This window comes from Agelaius phoeniceus, chromosome 5, assembly GCF_051311805.1.
Source record: "Agelaius phoeniceus isolate bAgePho1 chromosome 5, bAgePho1.hap1, whole genome shotgun sequence".
Taxonomy (NCBI): Eukaryota; Metazoa; Chordata; class Aves; order Passeriformes; family Icteridae; genus Agelaius; species Agelaius phoeniceus.
Window position 1 is genome coordinate 73,720,433 of NC_135269.1, and position 21,552 is coordinate 73,741,984.

At 53.1% G+C, this 21,552-nt stretch overlaps 2 protein-coding genes across 3 annotated transcripts; one reads left to right on the forward strand and one right to left on the reverse strand.

Moving 5' to 3' along the window:
* On the forward strand, nt 1–2,198 carry LOC129119603 (olfactory receptor 5V1-like). Its single transcript, XM_054631725.2, has one exon. The coding sequence runs from the start codon at nt 1,133–1,135 to the stop codon at nt 2,078–2,080; it is 948 nt and encodes a 315-aa protein (XP_054487700.2). The 5' UTR covers nt 1–1,132; the 3' UTR covers nt 2,081–2,198.
* A 56-nt stretch (nt 2,199–2,254) lies between these two features.
* LOC129119844 (hematopoietic lineage cell-specific protein-like) lies at nt 2,255–20,579 on the reverse strand. Of its 2 annotated transcripts, none has more exons than XM_054632062.2 (15): nt 20,454–20,579; nt 17,415–17,498; nt 16,193–16,266; nt 15,920–16,049; nt 14,615–14,725; nt 14,182–14,236; nt 13,648–13,758; nt 12,974–13,084; nt 12,252–12,307; nt 9,808–9,877; nt 9,436–9,572; nt 8,729–8,842; nt 7,947–8,256; nt 7,167–7,238; nt 2,255–6,433 (listed from the first exon to the last, which is right to left on the reverse strand). In XM_054632062.2, the coding sequence occupies exons 2-15, from the start codon at nt 17,496–17,498 to the stop codon at nt 6,297–6,299; spliced, it is 1,572 nt and encodes a 523-aa protein (XP_054488037.2). In that variant the 5' UTR covers nt 20,454–20,579; the 3' UTR covers nt 2,255–6,296. The 2 variants fall into 2 exon arrangements, with proteins under 2 accessions (XP_054488037.2, XP_077035472.1); XM_077179357.1 differs by having other exon boundaries at nt 7,947–8,259.
* Nucleotides 20,580–21,552: the final 973 nt, after the last annotated feature.

Here is a 21,552-nt window from a genome sequence, read left to right on the forward strand (position 1 = left end):
TGTAGTGGCTTGGTGAGGAGAACCATATCCTCCTGCAGAGGTGTAGTGGCTTGGTGAGGAGAACCACATCCGCCTGCAGAGCAGCTTCCCTGCGTGGGTACAGAGCACAGATGTGCTCCTGCACCAGCAGAGCTGGGTCTCTGGCTGGCTCACAGGGCACTGTCACAAAGGTCTCTCCCATCTCTGGAGGGAAGGACAGGAACCCGCCTGGCACTGGTGGCATCCGTGTTCCCTCTCTGCTCCCCATCCAGCCTTTCCAGCCTTGTCTTTTTTTGGTCTTTGCTCACTGCATTTGCCCACTGAAGCACCTTGGCCCCATCCATGGAGTCCATGGCAGGGGCAGGGTGGGCAGCAGCAGCCCTGACTGAAGTTCTGAACCAGAAATGCTTCCTCAGGCCTCCTCCATCTCTTGGACATGGTGATCACAGCTCCATGTGATAGTGAGCAAACTCCTTGTGTCAGGGTGAAAATTGAAATAGGATGATGGAAAAAAGGTGGGGAGTTCCAGGCCAGGAGATCCCTGCTGGCTTAAATTTTCCTGTGGCTCAACATAGTCCATGTGATGAGTTGCTCTTTGTTGGAACCTGTACTTTTGTAAGTGGAACCCCTGCTTTGTGAGAGCTGGTTATTACAGAGCAGGAAACAGGATAAAGAAAAAAAAAATTAACTGGTGCAGGGTGATGCCATATCCCTGGCCCAGGGCTGGGGAAGAGCAAGCTCAGTGACAGCATCTAGAGAATGCTGTAACCTGACCAGGGGCAGGGAAACATCTACTCAGAATAAATACATCCAGGAGGGGGAGAGACACATGCTTGGAATCATCATCAGGAGAGGGGCTGGGTAGGCAAAGAACTCCAAGAGGTGTGGGTGGATGCCCCCCGCTCTTGGGTTTTTCTGTGTGCTTCTTCTGCATCAGGTACCCGACCGGGACGGCAGCTCTTTGGACTCCAAAATCCCAGCGTCTGTGCAATCTGAACTCAGGAAACTTTCACCCACCAGGGAGATGGGATCAGAGCTGTACCATTAGGGACCCCTTGCCTCACGGGGGGCTGTGCTCTAGTCCCTGGCTCACAGTCGGGGAGAGAGCCTCCTCAGGGCTCCCTTCTGCCCAAAGCCTGACCCAGCTTGCCCCATGGCAGGTATGAACCAGACACAGGTGACGGAGTTTGTGCTCCTGGGCTTTTCCCACGGCCGGCCCTTCCTCTTTGCTCTTTTCCTGGCCATTTACCTGGCCACGCTGCTGGGCAACTCTGCAATACTCTCCCTCGTCTCCCTGGATCCCCACCTCCACAGCCCCATGTACTTCTTCCTTGGTCACCTGTCCTGCCTGGACCTTTGCTACTCCTCAGTGACGGTGCCCAAGATCCTGGCGAACACTTTGCGCCCGCGGGCCACCATCTCCTACGGGGGGTGCCTGGTGCAGATGTTCCTGCTGATGTGGTGCGCGGGGGCCGAGTGCGCGCTGCTGGCCCTCATGGCCTACGACCGCTTCGCCGCCGTGTACCAGCCCCTGCGCTACTGCCAGGCCCTGCGCCGCAGCACCTGTGCCATCGCCGCCGCCGGCTGCTGGCTCTGGGGGCTGCTGGACTCGGCCATGCACACGCTGCTGGCGGCCCGGCTCTCCTTCTGCGGGGCTGCCCGGCTCCAGCACATCTTCTGCGACGTGCCGCCGCTGCTGGGGGCCGCCTGCAGCGACACCCGCCCCAACCAGCTGGCCCTCCACATCTCCAGCATCTTCGTGGGACTCAGTCCCTTCCTGCTCATCATCATCTCCTACCTTTGCATCCTGGCCACCATCCTTGGGATGCCGCTGGCCACCAGCCGGCGCAAGGCCTTCTCCACCTGCTCCGCACACCTGATCGTGGTCACCCTGTACTTCGTGGCAGCCAACCTGAACTACAACCGGCCCAGCTCGGGCTACTCCCCGGCAGCCAACACGCTGGTCTCTGTGCTGTACTGCATCATCATCCCCATGCTGAACCCCCTCGTCTACAGCCTCCGCAACCGGGAGGTGTGGGGGGCCCTGCGGAAGGCCATGCGGCTGGGTGCCACACCAGGCTCCCCAGGCAGCAACACCTGAGCAGTGCCAGGGCTGCCACAGGCTGCCAACACTGCAATGTCCATCCGTGGGACATCTGTGACAGCACAGCGAGCCTGGGGCTCCCAGCCCAAGCACATGGCACACTGCCATTGCTCATTTCACCCTCAGCACATCACTGAGAGCAGAATGGCAAAATAAAGTCAGGAACAAGGCTACAGGTCCAGGATTCTGTCTTTATTTTCCAGATGCCATGTGCTGCAGCTGTGCTACTGCCAGGCAGCTCAGCAAAAGGCAAATTCACGTGGAGCCAGACGCGTGCTGGCTCTGAGCATAGCCATGAGCTCTGCCTCAGGGCTGCCCCAGGGCTTGAGTCAGGCTCTGTGCAGAACAAGGGCAGTGCCTCAGACTGCAAAACCTGGCCTGGGCAAGAGGGGCTGTCCCACCATCCACTGTCCCCATGCGCCTTGGCTTCAAGTCTGATGTCTGCTGGGTTTCCCCAGGCTGCCAGGGAGGCTCTGCAGCACTCTGTACATAAGCACAGCGGCTTGCACAGGCCACCCAGGCCTTGGTGCTGCACTCAGACACTAGCACTGAGCTGAGAGCTGGTGGCACTGAACTCCTCACCAGAAATGCTTTGCTTTATGGCCAGAAAAATTTCCCTGTGCAGCTGTTGTGTGTGCTGTGGCTCTGGGTGATGGTGGCTGAGGACTGGCTGGGGGTCTGCAGCTGGGCCCAAGCTCAAATGATTCTGTGGCTGTGGGGGCAGCAGCCAAATCTGCAGGTGTGCACATGAGCACTGCAGCAGAGCCAGGAGCATGGGCTCACTGGGGCAAGGGAGATGACACAGGCAGGTGACACCTGCAGTCACACAGCCCAAACATGCTCATCTGTAGCTCAGTTACCAAGAGATACCCAACAGTATCTAATCTGTTCCCAAAGAAACCCACTGGAGAGTCAGAACTGGGACTAGGAGGCACACAGCCTTGCCGAGAGCAGTTTGCCATTTCTTAGTGCACAACACATGCTGATTTTACGCTTCAGGGAAAGAAATGGTTTTGTAACCCACCTGCTGGGTTGGGCTGTTGTTCCTATCCAGACACCCCTCAGCCCTCCTTGCTATACACCCTTCTGGATTCTAAAAAGTCCTTGAAGCACCCTCAGTCCAGTGTCATTGGACACAGCAGTCTGACCAGTGGACACCTTTCTAAGGAGCCCCTGGAAGGGGACAGCAGGAAACAGCAGAAACCACACAAGGAAAAAGACTGGGGAAGTTGCCTCAGAGAAACAAAAAATCCAAAGCACTCCAAACAAAAACCCCAAAGCCAACCAACCAGAAACCCAAACAAGAAACCTCTGGAAAAGTTACATTAAAATTGATAATTTTTAACCTGAATCCCAATGCACCTTTCCTGTGACAGACAGACAGCGTTGGGTGTTCCCAGGATCAAACACTGAGCAGGAATGCCACACTCCTGCACAGGTAGTACAGGCTTGGTCAACTGCAGGGTGGTCCAGAACTCACCTGTGAACCACTCTGAACTCTAAAGCTTTAGTGCCACAGAGGCACCCTCTGCACACACTGCTGGCAGTGGCAGTGATGGGCTGTGCTCCACAGCACCTCAGGTGTTCCTGCAGCCTCTCAGGTGTGCTCCCACAGCCCCTCAGTCCCACAGCCCCTCAGGTGCTGCTCTACTCAGCTGTCCCTGGTTTATTCCTGCTGTGATGGTACCTGTATCCGGCAGAGGAACAACTCCCACAGCTGAACATCCACCTAAGAGGTACTGGCTTGAGGGAGGGCTTTACTTTTGCATTTCTGAAAACTTTTTTAAACATCAGCAATAAAATGTTTCCTCCTGTCCTGCTTCCCTCGTGCCCAGCCTTTTCCTCACATCTGTGATGAAGGGTCAGGCTTTTCAGGAGCCTGCAGAAGGCACAGAGGACATGAGCTGTCACAGAATCACTGGGACACAGCTTGAGCCAGGCCAGAGCAGAAGCTGGGAGGGAGGGCACAGCCCCAGGGACAGACACATCTGTGCCCAAAAGGGTCACACAGACCACGTTCATGTTTCTCTGGTCCATGCTGCAAACATGGCTCATCCTAAAAATGGAAACCCTTCCTTAGAATAAACACAAATTTGGCTTTCCCGGGGCTCTTTTCCCTGACCCCTGATTAGAATGAGATCCAGGGCCACAGCAACTGACAAAGGTCCCACAGCTCACATTCCTTCTGCCTTGCCTGGACTAGATTCTGTATTTCTGCTCTGGGAATTGCCCCACTGGGAACAGGACACACTCCTGCACGCTTGCTGGCTGACAGGTGGGGCAGCCTCGATAGAAGAGACCTTGTATTGCACTCATATGCTCTTAAACCATCCCACCTTTCCCCCCTAAAAGTGGATGGGAATCAAAATCCTCTTGGGCATAAGACAAAACATTCCCTCTGGCACTGCCAATTTGCTCCTTGATATTTCTCTGAATGTGGATATACCAAGCTGAGCCAAATGAAGCTGATAACACAGGAAAGGCTAAAGCAGAGAGAGGCTGCTGTGATTTGACACTGGGCAAATGCCAGGCACTCACAAAAGTCACTCACTCACCTGCCACAGAGGAGGGAAAAAAACTAAATGAAGAGTTCATGAGTTAAGGACTGTGAGAAAACACTTCACACCATGGTCTCACCATGGCCTGCAGAGCAATCTCAGCTCTGGCACCTGGAGCACCTCCTGCCCTTCCTTCCCCACTGACCTTGCTGTCTCCAGGTTGTTTCCCTCACATGTTCTCACCTCCCCCTCTTCTCTGGCTAGAAAAAAACAAAACAAACTGAAACTGTGCCCACTTTGTTTTGATCTTCTTCAATATGTGATTCACAAGAGGGGGAATGTGTTGGTTTTGCATGGCCTGGTTTTTGGTAGTGGGGGGCACAGAGGTGGCTTCTGTGAGAAGCTGCTGGAAGCTTCCACCACGTCCAGCAGAGCCAACCTCTGGTGGTTCTGAAAATTCCACAGGGAATGCAGAGATCCACCCACAGCCCATGGGATCCATGGGGGATGCAGAGATCCACCCACAGCCCCTGGGGATCCATGGGGGATGCAGAGATCCACCCACAGCCCGTGGGATCCATGGGGGATGCAGAGATCCACCCCCAGCCCATGGGATCCATGGGGGATGCAGAGATCCACCCCCAGCCAATGGGATCCATGGGGGATGCAGAGATCCACCCCCAGCCCCTGGGGATCCATGGGGGATGCAGAGATCCACCCACAGCCCATGGGATCCATGGGGGATGCAGAGATCCACCCCCAGCCCATGGGATCCATGGGGGATGCAGAGATCCACCCACAGCCCATGGGATCCATGGGGGATGCAGAGATCCACCCACAGCCCATGGGATCCATGGGGGATGCAGAGATCCACCCACAGCCCATGGGATCCATGGGGGATGCAGAGATCCACCCCCAGCCCCTGGGGATCCATGGGGGATGCAGAGATCCACCCACAGCCCATGGGATCCACGGGGGATGCAGAGATCCACCCAGAGCCCATGGGATCCATGGGGGATGCAGAGATCCTCCCACAGCCCATGGGATCCATGGGGGATGCAGAGATCCTCCCAGAGCCCGGGGAGGGGGAGGTGCCCATGCCAGAGCAGGTGATGCCTGGAGGAGGCTGTGATCCAGTGGGAGAGCCAGAGGAGAGGGGGCCCTGCTCCCGGGCTGGAGCAGCCTGTCCTTGGAGGGCTGCACTCCCTGGAACAGTGACCCACGCTGCAGCAGTTTTTGGAGGACTGCTGCTCATGAGAGTGGACCTGTGTCAGAGAAGTTCACAGACAGCTGGCTCCCATGGGAGGACCTCACAGTCTCACAGGGGAAGGACTCCTCTCCCAGAGCAGTGGAAGAAAATCTCAGTGATGAAATGACCAAAACTCCTATGCCCTGTCTCCCTGCACTGTTGGTGGGAAGGAAAGAGGAGTAGGGGGAAAAACCATGTTTTAAGGGCTTCTTTTATTTCTCATTATCCTCCTCTGACTCTGTTAGTAATAAATTCACTTTGTACCTCTAAGTCAAGCCTATTTTGCCCTTGGAGTGTTTTCTCCCAGTCCTTAGCTCACAAAGCCTTCATTAAATTTTTCTCTCCTCAGCAAAGTTGTGGCAGAGGAGGGTGAATGAGTGACTTTTGTGGGTGTCTGGCATTTGGCCAGTGTCAAACCATGACAGAGGCAAAAGTTGGGAGGGAAGCAGCTTGCACTGTGCTAATTTCATTGCAGAAGCTTCACATAATTTGCTGGGAAGAGGCCGACTCTGCCATGGCACTGTCCCCGCCACCAGCCTTCATCCACCATCTCAATGTGCGTGATTGTGTCATCAGGATCAAAAGAAATCTCATCATCTCCATCTGCAAAAATTTTCAAGAAAAGACAGTCACAATGGAAAAAGAACCCCAGAGAGAGCTGGTTCGCGTTCTTCCTCCCCCCTTCCCCCAGGCAGGAGAAGACAGAACAAGTGCTCTGATAACCCCAAGAGTTTACCTCACCCAACCCCATCCCACAGCACAGATAAAGCACAGAAAGAGCAAGACCTCACAGATGAAAGATGAAGTTTCTCTGTTCCTGTCCTGCTTTGGGCCAGGACAAGGCTAATTTTTTGCAGTTTTTGGGAGGGGCCATGGCCATGACATGGAGGTTATTCTGTACCACCTCATGTCATTGCCAGGGTGGGGGAAAGGGACTCTTGATTCCAAGAGTTGAGAAAATGTGGTGGAGGGAGCCATCCAATATTGTCTATTGGCGGGTGTTTTTCCATGTGAAAAATTTATTTTCTTATATCTTTTGTTATTAACATTGTTGCTGTTACTTTTCGCTTTCTTATTGCTGTTTCCAAAATTGTTGTTATCTCAGCCAGTGATCTTTGCCTTTTTTTGCCTCCAATTGGAGAGAAGTGATGCATGCTGGGAGTTCTAAACTGGAGAACACCATTCCTACACCATGATGTTCCCAAGACAGGTCTCATTCTGCTTCCCAGGAAGAAGAAATGTAAACCAGCAAGTCCCATCCTTTCCCCGCTGCAGTGAACCCCCACACACAGCCCTGCGGGCACAGCGCTGTCCCCCAGTGCTGGGGCAGACCCACCTCCTTGGTAATCATAGAGAGCCACTGCGCACATCCCAGGGCTCTGCCCCTCAGAAGCACGGTCCGTGTTCCCTGCAGGACACAGGACACACAGATGAGACAGAGGCTGAAGCATCCACACAGTCCTGGTCAGTGCCACCCTCCAGCCCAGCTCTGGGGAAGCACCTGTCAGCAAGGAGAGGTGCACCACAGACAGAGCAAGGACTGACTTCCCTCCCCTCCCTCAAGGAGACAGCTGGGTCCTGATTTTCATGCTGCTGTCCCAGGAAAAAGGCTGGGAATAACTCCAAGCTCTTCACTTGGCAGCAATGCCAGCTGTGATGGAAGCACTGACAGCAGCCCATGGTTTGCTCCTGTGCGTGGACAAAGGCTCCCCGCACTCCTCACACCAGAGACTCCACCAGAGCAGGTCCCAGGAACCAGCCATGTGACCAATGGGCTGAACCAGAGGCACCCCCAGGCCCCAGGGCAGGACTTGTCAGGAAACTGCAGCCAGAGCATTGGTCCACATCCAGCTTCTCCCAGGCCTGTGGCAGCCTCCTGCCCAGACCCTGATCCAGCAGATTCCTGCTGTCCAGTCCAGCATCCCATGCAGCTCATCTGCACCTTAGAGCTGGGCAGGGGAGTGGGACACAACCAAGTCTCTATCACAGAAGCTGCTATCCTGACCACAGTAGATTTCAGGATAAAAATTCCCTCTGCAGTTTGTCCCATACATCCAGTGAGGTTAGTGGACAGGTACAAGCTTCCCAAGACATGGGCTATTCTATCAGTACTCACCCAGGTGGGGATGACTCTGTCTGGGCTCCTGAGGAAGGATCACCTCATAGTCTTCACCTCCATCTCCTCCAAAGTCGTAGATGGCATCCAGCTTTCCCAGCGGGGCTGGCAGCTCCTCGTACTCAGCACCTCCACTGGTGCTGTCACAGTAGTCAGAGGGCTCTGGCAGCTCCTCATAGTCTCCACCAACATCCAAACTTACATTGTAGGTGGGCTGACCCTGGCTGGGGACATTGCACATCTCTGCATCCAGATCTGCTGGCCTTGGTGGCAAAGTGGGTGGTACTTCCTCATCCTCCCTTTGGGCCTCCTGCTGTGAGGTGGGAAAGGGACAGCAAAGTCACCTGCAAGGCACCCACCACAGGCAGCTCTTTGGTGACTCCCAGCACCTGACACAAGGCAGCCCCTTTACTGCTGCCAGGGCACAAACGGAACCTCATTCCCTGCACACCAGGGAAACAGCTGAGCTGCTTGGGCTGTGCTGAACCAGCAGCTGGGATTGGCCCCGAGACCCTTAGGACTCACATGTCTGAACTGTGTTCATACTTCACCACAGCCAGTGGTAGTGCCACTGCACCGACTCGCTCCCAGAGCTTGTCCCATGGGCTCAGCAGTGTCCCATGGGGTCAGGTGCTGTGCAGCCACGGCCCATCCCCAGCCCAATGCTCCCCCTTATCCTTCCAGAGCCTCCCCCACCCTGTGGCTGCCCATAAAGCACAGCTCCTCCAGGTGCAATCCCCTCTCCTGCTCCCCTCCCCAGCTCTCCCAGGCTGCCTTGGTACCTGCTCTCCTGGTGACATGGGCTGGTCCCCGGCAGCGCCCCTGGGTCCCCCTGCTGGCACGGCTGGAGGGGCTGCCCCAGCCCCGGCGGGCTCCTTCTCTCTCGGAGGGATTTCCTGCCGGAGAACAGCCATCAGACTGCTCAGACCATTTGAACAATGGCTGTTCACGCTCCCAACAGAGCAACTCAGAATGCTCTCCTCCACCTACAAACCTGCTCTGGGCCTGGGCACTCACAGGTTGGTGACAACAGTTGGGCAGCCCCAAAGAGGAGCAGTGTGGGGGGGACAGCTCCACCCTTAACACCCCTCTGTCCTCTGAGTGCAGGAACAGCACCAGGGGGAAGGCAGGTAAACACAGGGGCTGGGGGCCATATCCAGTTTGCTGGGATGCATCCCACACAGACTGCTGGGATAGCAGTGCTGGGGAGCAGTAACCACACTGTTTGCCAGGCACCTGAGGCAAAAGAAGCTGAGGCCAGAGCACAGGTTGAGTGCGGGTATGTCCCTGTATGAGTGTTTGGTGTGCTGAAAAGGAAAGTCCAGTGACAACTGTGAAGCTCAGTGGCCATTCTTGGCAGATGCAGGGAAGCAGTTTAGGCAGGAGGTTACCCTCAAGAGACCAGACAGAAGGACAGGGAGCTGCAAGGCTCTGAAGAAAAGTCTGTGTCACGAGTCTTGGAGGACACGGCAAGACAGCCCTGGCTCACCTGCTGCTGAGCTCGCCGGTGCTCCCGGGGCTGCCGCCTCAGCTGCTCCTCCTGGGCCTGCCTCCTGCTCTCCTCCTCTGCCGACTGCGCCATGTGCTCAAACCGCAGCCGCAGGCTGCTGGTGCCACTGCAGGCTCCTGTGAGGAAGCAGCTGATTGACCCAGCCCTGCATCTTCCTTCCACCACCCAAGCATCCAGGAGAAACCCAGACCTCTGCCTCTTCCAGAGAAACTTGCAGTCAGCCTCCTTCTCCTGCCCTCCAGCACAGGTTAAACCGTGATCCCACCACAGCACACACCTGCCGGCAGGCTCTCACAGAAGGACTGTGAGGCCCACACCTTCCTAAGCCCAGGGCTAGTACTCAGGTCTCACCTGCCTCCAGGGGTCTTGTTTTCTCATAGGAGGAGGTGGGAGCTGCCATCTCATCAAAGCCAGCAGCACTCTGTGAGAGGAAGTGAAAGAACTGTTCAGCCCATTGGGCAATGCCAGTGCTGCCTTTGGGTACTGGTGATGGCAGGCTTTGTTCCCAGGTACGTTTGTCCTCACCTGCACACCTGCCCGGGCCCAGGGGAGGCTGTTGGGTGCAGTCCCCCCTTCTGACACCTCCCTGTCCTGGGGATGTGCCTGTTGCCCCCCAGCCAAGGACACAGGTGTCCCTGCCCAAGAGAGCTGGAAAGGTGCTGTGGAGCCCAGCGGGGAAGGCTGAGCAGTGACACAGGACAGCAGGGCTGGGGATACTCCCTTTACCCTAGCAAGGAGCTGGGGGGATGCCTGGGGGGATGCCTGGCCATCTGCCTCTTCCCCAGGCCCAGGGACACTGTGCATCCACCCCGTGGCATGAGGCCTGAAAACACTTCCCTGCTGGACACACAGCTGCCTCACCTGCCACATGTGTGTAGTGGCACAGGCTGGAAAGCAGCACCTGTGTGCAAACACCTGTGGCACCACCGGCTTCAGGAGGGATGCAGAGAGGCTGGACTGGGAATAGGATTGGTGGGGAGGGTGCAGGAAAGCCAAAGTGAGATATAGAAGGCTTAAGGGTTTATCTGCTTTCATGAGAAAACTATTCATGCGAAAAGAACGAGCAGGTAGGACCCACTTCTCAGCCTGACACTTTACAGCAGGTGCTGCCTGCAGGTGTCACAGTAGGCTGCTCTCTGGCCACAGAGAGCAAGGCACAACTTGCCCAGGCATTTTCCTGGGGAAGGCTGTGAGAAGATGAGAGAAAAGAATGTTGAACAATTCTTATCTTCATTTATTGTACTTGTTGTTGTGAACATGTAGAATGTGTAATGGAGATTTGTTTACTAAAGGGTGATTTCTTGACTGGCCGCTAGTGATAATGTTTAGATTCAATTGACCAGTCTGGTCTATCTGTATTGGACTGTCTGCAAAGGACAATGAGTTTCTTAGTAGGCATAGTATAGTATAATAAAGCAATTGATCAGCCCTCTAGAGTCATGGAGTCAGTGCTAATTATTACCCGGCGGGGACCCATGCTACAATAGCTGACTGCAGCCATGGAGCCCAACAGCAGCTCTGCCCTCCCTGCAGAAAACACACCTGAGCAGGTAAACCAGCCTGCAGGCTCAGAACCAGGTGTCCACAGGTCACAGCAGAAGCCCGGGCATGCTGTGTATATGACAGTATTTTTATTTTGTGTGAGCTTTAGTCTGATACTGAGTGTCCAGAACTTTACCAAAGGGGAGTTCAGGCTGCCTGAGAGTCTGTTATGCTCTGCTGTGGTGCAGCAAATTCAGCATTTCTCAATTCCTGAGGACCAGGCAATCTGAAACTTAGTTACTTGCCCAAATAATCCTTATTTTTACCATGTTTGTTTATGCTTCAGTATTCTTAAAATGCACAAATTCATGTTCACTTTCAGCCAAGCAAGAACTGCTTATCTCCTCTCTGCATCCTGCTTCCCAAAAGAGCCACAACCCTTTTACCCAGGCCTCATGTGCTTTTGCATGTTGTTTTTGACCACATACAAGGTGTGCCTTTTGTCAGTGCGCCTCCATTCGCTGTGGTTAAATTCAGAGCTAGCACTAATCTCTTCTGAGGGCAGGACACCATTCCCTCTCTGAGGCAGGCCCAGCCAGCATGCAGCACGGACAGGTCCATGGGGGTGGTTTCAGTGTGCTTGCATCCTCCCCTGCTCCCTCGAGCTCCCGAGGACAGTGATGCTGGTGCTGTACCAAACACAGCCCTGTGCCCCCAGCAAAAGAAGGAGGTTTCAGGAAAGGCACCCCCACTCCTCTTCCAAATGCCCCAAAGCCCCAGGAGCTGCATCTTTTAAGCTATCACATCCATGCAGATCACAGCCACTGCAGGACCCCCTCTGGGGACCAAGCCTCCAGGGCACCTGCCAAGCACAGAACTGGCCTCAGTGCCTCACTCTGAGATGGGACTGTAGATGAGGCTTTGCCTGGTGTCAGCCCAAACAGAAAACCTGAACCAGCAACTTGGTGACCTCTTCTCATGCACAGCAGATTGATCTATGCTAATCCCATTCCTGCTGGAGTTTGTCAAGGTGTGCAGGAAGATTTAGCACCTGAGCAGACCATGAGGCACTCCTTGATAGGAGTGAAAAACCTGCAGAGGGGAACAAACAGCAGAGCAGTGAGAGGTGACAGAGAGAGCCATGAGGAATTCCTGCATTACAGTCTCCCCAGGCTGCATTCCTCTGCACCCTCTGGTTCCATAGCTGTGCACTGGGTACTGGGATCTCAGCTCCACTGGGGGAATCTCTTCTCTTTCAGCTGGGCAAAAAGCAGTGGTTACAGGGAAGCAATTGCGGGCTACAGCAGTCTTACCTTATCCATTCTATCCTTCTGGACTCCATAACTGCCTCCAAACCCCTTGGCATAGTCTGTATGGAAAAAAAAAATTATTTTAGAGTTTTTTGTGTGCACTTCTGACTTCACTGTGCTGTGACCAGTGATATGAGTTTGCATGTGTTATCTCTAGTTAATTCCATATGTGATGAGACACAGATAAAGCTAAGTGCTCTGGACAGTAGCTTTTAGGACTAATCCCTCCCTCCTTTCAGCTGAGGGCACAGGTGTGCAGGGCTGTAGCCACCAACCCGAGCCCAAGGCACCAGGGTGAGGCCAATCACCCCAGCTGAGTGGAGCGTGGCCCTGTTCAAACATGCTGCACACAAGGCACTCCTGGGATCTGCTCTGCCTCATTCCTCTGTGAGAGCTCGTGCCTTCAGAGCGTGTCTCGTGTGTGCAAAGAGCAAATCTGGGTGGAATCGGGGCAGGGAGGTTACAATGAGCTCATGGTTAGGAACGTCCCTCGCGGGGAAAGGCAGAGCCTGGGAGTCCTGACTGAGGAACCCACACTGTGTGTCCCCCACTGATCCAAGCTCCCACCGACTCTGCCCTTCTGCTTTGGGGTTCACTGCATCTGCAACGTGCTGGACACATTCTGCTTTCAGCAGCTGGATCTCTTACTACGAACCACAAGCTCCAGACACAGGTCTGTGTGTGCTCCAAGGAAACTGCTACTACCTCTGGCAATATTGCCCGACCTCTTTGTGATGCATGGGGCTGCACTTCTTCCTGGTGGTCCCAGCCAAGGGCATTCTTGTCCTGACGATCCCTCTGGACCCCAAACTTCCCACCAAAGCCCACAGAATAGTCTTCAGCCACAGGGATCCAGATCAGGGCATGGAAGAGAACACACAAGGGAGGGAAGGAGACAAGTGGCAGCAGTGTGAGCTCAGGCTGTTCTCACAGGTTTTCCATGCCCAGAACTTAGAGAAAGACATCGAACAAGGCCAGATTTCCCCTCTGGTGTTGCAGCAACAGCCCTCCCTCCTCCTTGGGTACACCATCTGCTATTAGCACCTGTCTGAGCTTCCCCTTCACCCTTCTTTTGGTGATATGCTGTCCAAGAGATCCCTGTGTCCACAGAACTCTTCTGCTCCTCTTCCTTTAGCCTGAACTCTTTTTAGCAGCCATACACTGTTCAATGGCTTTCCTCATCTGGCCCTTCCCAACAGCTCCCTGTAGCTCTTCCACCATTGCAGCAGATTGCAAACGCCCTGCACTGCCCTGCAAGTGTCCATAGTCCCAGTGGGCACAGTCCCCAGCTCCTCCCTGGCACTGCCTGCTCCCCCTCCTCAGCTGGCTCCCCCACCAGCACCCCCAGCCCCTCCAGCTCCCTCAATTTTCCCCAGCTCACCTGGCTGCCGGGGCTCACCTTTCTGAGAGTCATGCTTCTCTACCTGGCTCTTGTAGTCAAATCCCACAGCTGCCTTGTCCACCTTATCCCTTTCCACTCCGTAACGGCCACCAAAGCCCTTGGAGTAATCTGAGGGGGAGCATGGAGTCAAATGCTGCCCCCAGCATGGGGCTGGTAAGGAGAGGATAGGGAGCAGCACTGGGGAGGGCCCCCAGGGAGAAGGGACAGCAGCAGAGATTATGGAAAACACCACAGAAAATGAAGGGTTGGAGGGGACAGAGTGGATGGCAGGAAGCACCACGGATGAGAACCCACAGGAATGGGAGCACAAGGCAAATGGGCAAAGGGCACCAGGAGACACAGCAGGCCAGGAGGAAAGAAGAAAACAGACATGCCAAGGACAGTGGCACATGGGGCCACAAGGGAGATGGACTGGGAACAGAATTTGAAACAAGAGACAGGAGACTGTGCCACAGCCAACAGCACAGGATACTGGGAGCAGAAGAGAAGCTGGGCAAAGAGTCAAGGGGTCACAAATGCCCATGGACTTGCCTTTCTGGGACGAGTGTTTCTCCACCTCACTCTTGTATTCAAAGCCCAGTGCTGACTGGAACAACAAGGGGAGGATGTCAATCATCCTGAGGGCCAAGATGGGTCTCAGCCCCCTCCCCTGGGACCAGGCTGTCACTGGCTCCCTGTCTTGTGCTGCAGCACCCGGGGGCAAACAGCACAGCCCCTGGAGAAACAGTGTTCTGCCTGGGTGGGACAGGCCCACCACGGCAGGGCACACCAGCCACCTCCACAGGTGCCCCACACCGTGGGGCCACTGCCCTCACACCAGCTGAGCTGTGCTTCAGCGAGACCAGGGCACAGGGCACACCCTGCATGCCCTGAGCTTTGAGAACAGCCCCAGGCTGGCGTGTGGCAGTGCTCCAGGGCCAGCACAGGCCACAGGTCTGGATTTCAGCTGCACTGTCCAACACACCTTATCGGCTCGGTCCCGCTGGACTCCGAACTTGCCACCAAAGCCCTGGGCTGCATCTGTCTGCGAGGAGTGCTTCCCAACATCAGCAACGTACTCGTGTCCTACTGCGCACTGAGAGGAGAGAATGTGACATGAGCATCCATGGGGCACAGGCAGAGGCACCACAGCTGCTCCCACACGCTGCTGACACGCTCGCAGCCACAGGTGACAGGTCCAAGCTGGCTGGGCCATGGTGCCCAGGCTCTCCACGTGGCCTTTGCCAGCAGCAGTTCTGCTCAGAGGAGCCTCGAGGGCTGGCATCTCACAAACATCCCCACTGCCAGCTCATTAAGCAAAGCGTGGGATGCTGAATGCCACCTGCTCTCAAGTGCTGGTGGAGTTGCATGGTGGATTATCACAGGGTAGACAAGAGAAAAGTGCAGCCAGGCACATACAGCTGAGAACTCCGGGCAGAGCTCTGGCACCTATCTCCTGTTTCTGTATCTGACAGTGAGGGCCAGCAAACCTGGCCACAGGCCAAGCCAGGAACCCACTCTCCCTGCTGGAGGTGCCGTGGCCAGGAACCACAGACACTCTATGCCACAATGGAACAGCTGTGCTCAGACTCTGCTGGACCACAGTGAGGGTGCTTTTGTTGAGCAACTTCTTGGCCTTTGTCCAGTTTCACAGGATGCTGCAAGTGTTCAGCTTCTGCCCCTTCTCCTGAGGAGCATGTGCAGTTCCTGACTACAACAGCTCTGGCAGGGAGAGCAGGGAATTTTTGAGGACAGTCTTTCTCACCCTGCCATCCTGGTATTGTTCAATCCCACAGTGACCACACCTATGGAACTCTACTTCGATCCAAACATCTCACTTCTGAGAAAGAAGCTTTAAATGCCAAAAGGTGCAGGAAGAAGCTTGATAATGATTATCATAAAACATAGACCAGATCTGATGTCTAGGGCTTTATCTCAGGGAGATATGAGCTCTCTAATGCAGAATATGAGGAGGGAATTACTACACATTAGTTCTACAAGAACAAGTGGGGAGGCACCAGATTGAATTGTTATGCAGCAGGCTTGAACAGCCCCGAAAGCCTTTCACAGCTAAAGGGAGCATTGCAAAGAAGTTGTAGAGACAAGTTACACAAATGAATTCAAACAGATCCTGGACACAGAGTATGGGCTAGCTGGATATGTGTGAATCCATGCAAACTCTCCATATTCTCCCTTCAGGGTCAGGCCAGAAAACAGAGGTAGGTATCCCCTCCTTTATGAGAAAAGCACTTTTCCACTGTGGCTCAGGGAAGCCTCCCACAGCTGTTACCTTATCCATTCGGTCTCGCTCCGTTCCAAATTTGCCCCCATAGCCATAGGATGCCTTGGGGCCAGTCTCCAGTTCCTTCTTCTTGATGACCTCGTGTTCCTCTGATACCTTGTTCCTCAGCTGATGGATGCTGGAGACAGAGACAGGGCAGGTAGGTGTGGGATTTTGCAGAGCCAAAGCCCAGCAGGACGTACAGGCGGGACCAGCTGTGTTGTGTCCCCGCGGGGCCGCTCCCCCCCGCCCCGGTCGCGGTCCCGGTCCCGCTGCACTCACTCGATGTGCCCGGCGCGGCCAGAGCCCTCGATGGTTTTGGCTCCCCAGCGCTGCTCCCGCTCGGAGATGTCGTTCTGCGGACGAACCGCGGCCGTCAGCCCCGGCCCGCATGGACCCGGCACGGCCCAGGGGTCCCGCGCCCCATCCCCGCCGGGCCGGGGGCTCCGCAGAGCCGGGGCGACACCGGCGTGTGCGGAATTCGCTGTTCGGGAAATGACTCGAGAAACCACAGTGACCCCAGCCCTCGGGCCTGGCCATCGCAGCCTTGTGATGACTTGTAGCTTTGTGGAAGCTCTGAACGTTTATTCGATAAAGTGAAGCATCAATAAAGTATTTCCTAATATACAATAAAGCTGAAAATATGTATATGTGAAATAGAATGAAAGAGTTAATACCAAGTCTTATTTTGTTTATGCTTAGTTTGAATGCTTCCACAACTAGAAGAAATAAAGTGAGCAAAAAAATTTGACAGTGTAGACTTTTCCTAAAACATTATTAACTTGAAACTATGAGAAAGGAATTTGATTTTCTGCCTCAAACTAGAATTTCTTACTGGAAATAGTTGGGCAAGACTGAACTTCACAAACACAGGACTCTTGTCCAACAGGAGAGGCTTATTAGGAAAGTAATAGAGAAACAAATGGAAAATGAAAATCATGATCCTCTATGAATGCAGAGGGTTCCCCAGCCTGAACCCTTCTGCTCTCTCACCAGCTCAACTCAGAGTTGAACTAGATAGAAAACAAGAGTGTAAGAGGCACAGAGCTGCACCTGCACAAGCTGACTGTAAACAGAGTAGGATTTTTCATCTGGAAAAAAGATAAATGAGGGAAATCCTGCATCCTGTACAGTTACAAACAGTGTGGGAAAGAGAAAATTTGTTTGCTGTGTCTTGTAACATATGTTGTAGAGAGGACACGGGAGTTACTCTTGTAACGAGGGAGTTTCTTAAACTAGCAGGTTGGAGAAACCCTGCATGTTCTGTACTCCTAAAGTGTCATTACTTGTGGTCAGACACAGGGTATGCAATGGTGTAGGAGGTTCTGGAGACTAAACCTGGAGATGTGTCAGAAGTGGCTCAGACAGGCGAGCTGGCAGTGCCTGCCAAGGGCTGAGGGCACTGGGCTGATCCTGCCCTGTGCTGCAGCCCTGCCGAGCCCTGAGCCTGCCCCAGCAGCAGAGCCCAGGGCCAGGAGCTCTCCACCCCACACCAGGCACTCACCACGAAATCGGGATCCGTGTCCCAGTCATCTCCCTCAGCCTCCACTTTCACTGACACGTTGTGTCCCACAACTGCTTTCCACATCTGCACAACAAGGACATGCTGTCACCCAGGGTGGCCACGCACGGCCACAGCTGGCTCACACTCAGCCACAGCAGAACCTGGGCTGGAAGGGGCCCTTACACGCCACCTGTCCTCACACATCTGTGGTAAATAGGTATGATTCGTGCTGACAAAATTGAAACAGTAATCAATATTGATACAGTAATTAATATTTGGAAATAATAAAACAGCTAAAAAGTGTGATGCCAAGAAAGAAAGGGAGGTTCCACCCCCCTTCCTGCAGATGTTCAAGGACAGGAAAAAGCAAGAGATAACAGTTACTAAAAATTAACAGAAAGAAGGGAAAATCTGGTTGGGTCCCAGGAAAATCCCAGCTATAAGAGATTTATTGCTTTGATGCTTAAATGTACTAATATGTTAATATGTTAGTTTTGGCTTACATTGTACTGGCTTGGTGCGCATGTGTAACCCAAGGGTGAGTTGAAGGACATCGAAGAAGGGGAGAGGCCTTCAACAATGACGACCCCCAAAGACTTGTGCAACCACCAAAATGAGTGGTGGAGCATGCGTGGTAAAGGTGGTGATGAGGCAGAGGTAGAAGTGTGATGAATCGAAAATGGGAGGAGATGGTATTGACACATGGCATATAAGGGGGGAATCTTCACTTGGCAAGCTCGTACGTGAGGTGGCAAGGGACCAGAGCCCTGCACTCTGTACCCCGCTGTTATCCTTTGCTTATGCACTATTATTGGAACCAAATTATCCCTTATTTTTAATCAAATTATATTGTCAATATATTTTCTAAACTATTCAATTAAAATTGCTGCTACCTCAAATATTGTTTGGGGTTTTTTTATGATGGGATAATTGGGCAAACATAACACATCTGTCCCTCATATAGCACAGGCACCCCCAGAGAGCTGCTTCTGAGCCCCAGCATGTCTTACAGCAAAACACACAAGGAGTATAGGTGTAAACCATGACCTTCATGCACCCTGACTGCAGTAGGAACACACACATTATAATGTAAATGAATGCTGGCATCTAGTTACCAGATTCTGCTTTTCCAGCACACATTAATTTTCTGTGCTGCGGGAGGCTGTTCCCTGAGTTACCCCTGCTATTAGTTCAGTTGCACACACCATGGCATGCTCCAGCACCATGACACTGTGCTGTTGGAACTGAGGTGGATTCCTCAAGCCTCTGTCTGCTTTTCAACCTTTTAATCCCTGCCCATGGCCTAGGGAAGGGTCAGAGCAAGGCTGGACAGTGGTGTGACAGTGCCGGTGCTGTGTGGGGTTCATGTCTGTCATGTGGAGAAAATGGGAAATGGGGCTAAAAGCATGGAAGATGTAGGGCTAAACTGGCTCAGGCTGTGGTGGAACTGCTCCTGCAGGCCTGGAGGAAGTGATGGGCCCAGGAAGAGGAAGTTAAAAGTAATGTGAAATCTAAAACTGCTACATTTCATTTTCAAGGTGACAGTGAAAAAAACATGATGAAAAAGCCCCCCTAAAACAACTGAGTTTTTCCAACATGAGAGACAGAGAGAAAAGATTAGTTTGCTGCCCCTACACCCCAGAGCAATTACTCTCATCAGAGCTCCATCCCTTCATATTCCACCCCTTTTTCTACCTGCTGTATTGAGAAACTGCAAGTTCTCTGTGTTGCCCAAAGCAGCTTTCTCGTGGGGCAGAGAGAAAGATGGAAGAGAATGTGCAGGAAAGACTGAGCTGAGCCCTGTTCTCCATCACACCAAACTGTGACCAAATCAGCAGGAAGGAAGAGAGCTCCTGTGTGCGGGATCTTCAGTTAACAGCAGCTTTTACCATGTGCTCAGCTGTGCTAACCCCTCACTCCCACGCCTGTGTGGAAGCCTCAGACAGCCCTGAGCTCTTGGGGCAGTTGCTCTCTTTGAAAGCAAATTGTTTTTGCTGAATAATTAATAATTCTCTGTTTATGCTAAGTAATTAACTGTCCCACATCAAAATGGGACTGCTGAAGTGAATAACCTTCCGGTTTAGTGAGTGCACTGCTCAGTTCCGAGCTGTCCTTTCCAGAGAACCAGCACTGTAAGATCAGGGAGCAAAGAGAACAGAAACCAAATAAGCACAGCAGTGACGATTCTTTCTTTTGTTAAACACAGGCCAGGTAGTCAGCTAAGAGAGAAGATAAAGGGTTAAGGCAGATACACAGTCTGTATTTAGGTTTTAGGCCAGTTTTTCAGACCCTGTTTTCGGCCTTCTCCAGGTGCCTCAGGATCACAGCCAGTCTGTGACATTGCCCACTGGCAGCAATCCGGTGCCAAACTGGATACAGTTAATTGCAATTAGAAGCAGGGGGTGTGGAAATGCTCGTGTGGACAACACAGCCCCTTCTAACACCTTTCTTCTCCTTTTCCTGTCTCTCATTTTTTGGTATCTCTCATGCCAAAGATTTTTAAAGTTTGTTGCTCATTTTTGTAAAGCATAAACCAACAATAATAACCGGCTAGCACAGGGCTGCTTATCATCAGGGCAGCTGATTTGATCTCAAATAAGATGGTGCAAGGTTTTAAATACTGCTGTAAATGGTTCTTGACCACCCATTCTCCAAAGCCACTTGCCATGCATTGTGGGAACCATGACAAACCACAGGCTGTAATCGCATCACAGGGCTCTGTCATATGAGAAATATCTGTCCATATGAGAAATATCAGTCAGGGTAGCATCTCAATCCTTTTTTGTCCCATTTTCCCCTAGGAAAACATCCACTACAGCACCAATACAGGGCTACCACACAGCACAGTCGTGCTGGTAGATTTGGAAATGTGGGTTTTTAGAGCCTCAAATACAAGAACCACAATGATGACAGGACAACAGCCTGAGAAGCAAATGTCGAGCATTGTCCACTTAAACATGCTCTTAGCCAGCCAAAAACCACACTTTTTTGTAGTAATTTCTCACTTTCTACTCCCAAAACCCCCTCAAGTTTTCTTACCTTTAAAGGCTCACCAGTTCCTGCTGGCAAACTTGCTGCTTTTTGCTCAGGCACCTGCTGCCAGTGTCAGCTCTGGGCCTGTGTCTGCTCTGAGTTCCTGTTTCTCTTCAGCACTTTTCACTTCCTGCACCCCAGCCCCCAGCTCTAGAGCTGGCCCCAGTGCTGCAGTTCCCCTGCAGGCTGCCTCTGCCCTGAGACACCGATGCAGTGCAGACACACAGTTCCCCCATCTGCACACTGGAACCCATCAAGTCCCAGCACACTTGTGTTTTAAAGATGACTCTTACATGGGTGTAAAAACCAGAGTTCTTGTGGAGGCACAAATCCTGGAGCCACATCTTGAGCATGCCTTTTACTTTCAATATCTCTCCCCATTACTTGGAGGCTTGAGGAGAACAATAACTGTGCTCCTGAACCTTTTCCCATTCTGCCCTGGGGCCTGAAAACTGCTTTGATCAAACTTGGGGTTCCTGTTGCAACATCACCAGTACCCACATGAGAGAACCAGAGTGGGCACAGTCCAAAGGCTGCACTGAACTGAAGTCAGTTGTCCAGTGGCATCTGTCTCAGGCTCCTGGGAGGCAGCAAGCACTCCTGAGAAGTCCAGCACATGGGTGCTTTCACTGTGCTCAGGAGCAACTTACCTGTGACTGCACCCTCTGTTGTTTCTCCTCAGAACTGGCCTTAATGCAGCTCTCATTATCAGGGGTGGGTTGATCTGCCCAGGGTGAGGGCACCTGCACAGGTTCCTTGCACCTCCTCATGAGCTTTGTCTGCCATTCCCAGATCCTCACACCGGTCCTGTAAAGGGAGCTGAGAGGATCAGGAGGGCACCCCTTAGAGCTCCATGCAGTGACTTGTACCCACCCCTCCCTACACCCCTGGTGCTGCCTTCCTCCTGGCACATAACCAGACCTGGCCCAGCCTCAGTGGTGCTGCCAAACTGGCGTGGGTGTTCGAGGATGACAGAGCACAGCTTCGTTGGCTGACCTTCCTTCTCAGCCTTAATTGAAGACAGATCAAAAATCAAGGCAGGACAGGTCTATTGGACAAGAAACAAAATGTTGAAATGTTTGAGACAGGAACCATCAGCTAAAAG